The 3,037-nt window shown below is 38.6% G+C and overlaps 1 protein-coding gene across 1 annotated transcript; it reads right to left on the bottom strand.

Moving 5' to 3' along the window:
• Positions 1–613: 613 nt before the first annotated feature.
• On the bottom strand, positions 614–1,687 carry LOC307185089 (kidney mitochondrial carrier protein 1-like). Its single transcript, XM_079918897.1, has one exon. The coding sequence runs from the start codon at positions 1,578–1,580 to the stop codon at positions 705–707; it is 876 nt and encodes a 291-aa protein (XP_079775023.1). The 5' UTR covers positions 1,581–1,687; the 3' UTR covers positions 614–704.
• Positions 1,688–3,037: the final 1,350 nt, after the last annotated feature.

The raw sequence follows: 3,037 nt of genomic DNA, 5'->3' as shown, positions 1-3,037 counted from the left end.
CAGCACAGACTTTGCCACCTTCCAAGCCAACCTATCACACCAACATGAGTTTAGATATTAATGCTTTGTAACAATTCCTCACAAAGGTCGAGTGGTCAAAGGCTTAAAAATCACTTATTATAAGTGAAAGATCCTGCCAAAATTGGAAATTAGAAAGCAGTGCAATATTCCAGGGATCTATATCCTGCAACTGTTTATACCTGGGGTATACCAGGTCTCCATGTGTGAATTTCTTCAGCAGACACGAAGCCAAAGCCCCCCCAGAAGTTCAGGAACATTACACCCTCTTGGAGGCTCTATTCATTCCATGGTTCCGAAGAGCTTCTTTCGAACAGTCTGGGAGTCTCAGCTATGAGCTGAGATGCATCAGGAGTTATTCTCCCCTGAGGAAATCAGTCCGCAGTTCCTGATCTTCACGCAAGTTTTCTTTAGCAAGAAACATGCATTTCATGTTATCTTTGATGTCGAAGGGCACTTGAATGGTAAGGACTAGTGTCTGTATGTTACAGTCTATGCCATTAAACATCTGGTGCAGAGCGTCCAATGCCAGGACACAGCAATCTGAGCTAACCCAGTCTTTACCTGTTGCTCACACCTCAGAATCTGTGGCGGGCCAAGCAGTGAGAAGCAGTGGGAAAGACAGGAAGCTTTGCTATTTCAGACGTGAGCATTTTCAGCGGGATGTCTCATGCAGTCTTGACTTGTCACAAATCCAATTTCTTCAACTGCTCATATGTCACAAAGAAAATAATATTCCAAGGACCAAGTCTCAACCAATTTGGCCAAAACCCTTTATATAGAGCAAAAAACCCTTCATTCTTCCATGTCTGTAACAAGCAATCCAGGGAACCTGTGTAGCCAGGGCATCTGCCATCTCGAAGGACTCTCTGATTCATCATACGTGTTCTCACCACATCAACAGGGTTTGAGGCCAGGGCCCCCGCTAGCCCACAGGTGAAGCTTGAGAGGAAATGGGTATACACGGTGTCTCCCATCAAGCCCGAGAGAATAAGATGCTTCTTGGTGAGGTCGTAGACCGGCAGCTCCACACCAACAACAATAGCGGCCCTCTGAGCAGTAAGGGACACGCCCTTCCAAAGTCCTCTTGTTCCCTCTTGCTGGTAAATGTGAATGAAGTTGCCTATCATTCCTCCTTGAAGGGAGCTATTTTGTGCTTGCATCCGAATTTTCAAAACATCAGTTGGATTAGCAATGGTTGAGGATATGACTACAGAGAGAATTCCACAGACCACATTTATCAGAAGGGTTTCATCTTCCGGGCGCTTGACAAATAACCGCTTCAAGCTCTGGTAGGCGCCTATCTTGATGGTGCCATAGGAAGCCTGGCGCAACATCGCAGGAGCAATCCCTGAATACAGTGCTTTTAGGCCTTCCTCTCTGTCTATCCTCACTAACGCATGCAACGTTCCTCGATACCTGATTTCTTTAAAGTTTGCATCATTCTTCTGGCCTTGAATCTGGAGCCGTGTCTTGGTTAAATCAATTGGAAAAGTACCGCACTCCGCTGTGATGGAGGCCAGGCCTCCGTACACGAAGGGCTTCCAGTTCAGGGCTGACATGCTCACTGCTGTCCCTTCTCCTTTGTTCACAGACGCATAGCCTCCAACAGGGTTTTTCCGGGTGGCGGCTGCCCTGCACCTCCTACTCCCCAGGCGCAGCAGCTGCCAGTTCCAGCGGCCGCACGGGAACTGGAGGAAAGTATAATTTTTTAAAATAGGGAAACTGAGGGTCACAGAGGTCAAAAGTTCAGAATTACAGTTAATAGGAAGTAGCAGTAAGGCTTGAAATCATTTAGATTATGTTTCCAGAAGCTAAGTTTTATGGGAATGAGAAGATTTTGTTGCTAAATTTTCTCAAATCATTATGGAATTTTAAAAGACAGTCTTATATATCAATTTTCCACCATAAGCCTGTGAATCAGTTCTCACCATGCTGAGCAAAAGAATTGATTTAGGGTCAAAAGTCACAGATTGGATGTGACCTACATTTTTCATTTGAGTTCTTTAGTTACTGTCTCATTTATTGTGATCATCTACCATGAAAGATATTAAATTTGTTCTTGAAGTACTAACGATAACCCCAGAAAGATGCTGTTATAATTTAAGCAGTGTTTTAATATTCATAGAAGGAATAAGTGATATGTAGCAAGAGAAGAAAGGCACCTTCACTGTGAAGGATCTTACTTATTGTCTCAAACTACATTATTTAAGAGACAAGACTATAAATCACACAGAGGGAGGCTAATGAAATTTACCAATCCACATTTTTTTTGGAGCACTTGACTTAACTATATTGAGGTTAATTCTGAAATAAAAAGAATTTACTATCTAGTACACCGATTAATAAAAAAAATCACAGTCTAATGATGACAATTAAATACTGAATGTAAAAAGAAGAAATACAGTGTTATTTTGAGTAAGGTGATAGAGATGTTAAGAAAAAATCAAATGGAAAGAATTAATGATTTTTTACTGTTCCATAACAGTGAAATTGTGCTAAGTACTTAAATACCAACATTAACAAAGTTTTCTTTTACCAAATTAAAGATTTTCAAAGATATTGATAGTGACAAAATACTAAAATAATAATAGTAATAATAATAATCTTAATATTATTTCAATGTCAAATAAAACACAATATTATTCATTTAAAATCATGCTCAACTACTAATGTATGTTCTATTCTCCATGTTTCTATATCTTATTACCTGAACATGAAATAAGCATTTAATATTTAATGCAAGACAAAAATTGGTATTTTGGACTTAAGGAACAAAAGCTAAGACATGGAAATTTAAAACCCTGTATACTATTAGAACTTAGTATTAAGACATTAATTGATTTGACTTTATTTATATGATTTTTTTATTTCCAAAAAGCCAAAAATTAAATTAAGAAAATATTTTAATTGAATGTAATCATAAATATATATGAATATATTATTTATAACTTGAACTGAAAGTAAGGAACGTCATAAATTACTTAAATATATATTCATGTCTGTCTGAATGAGCTTT

The sequence above is a fragment of the Stenella coeruleoalba genome, assembly GCF_951394435.1.
Source record: "Stenella coeruleoalba genome assembly, chromosome: 3".
In the NCBI taxonomy this organism is placed as follows: domain Eukaryota; kingdom Metazoa; phylum Chordata; class Mammalia; order Artiodactyla; family Delphinidae; genus Stenella; species Stenella coeruleoalba.
The sequence above is the reverse complement of the archived record's forward strand: the minus strand, read 5'-3'. Positions and strand labels throughout refer to the sequence as shown.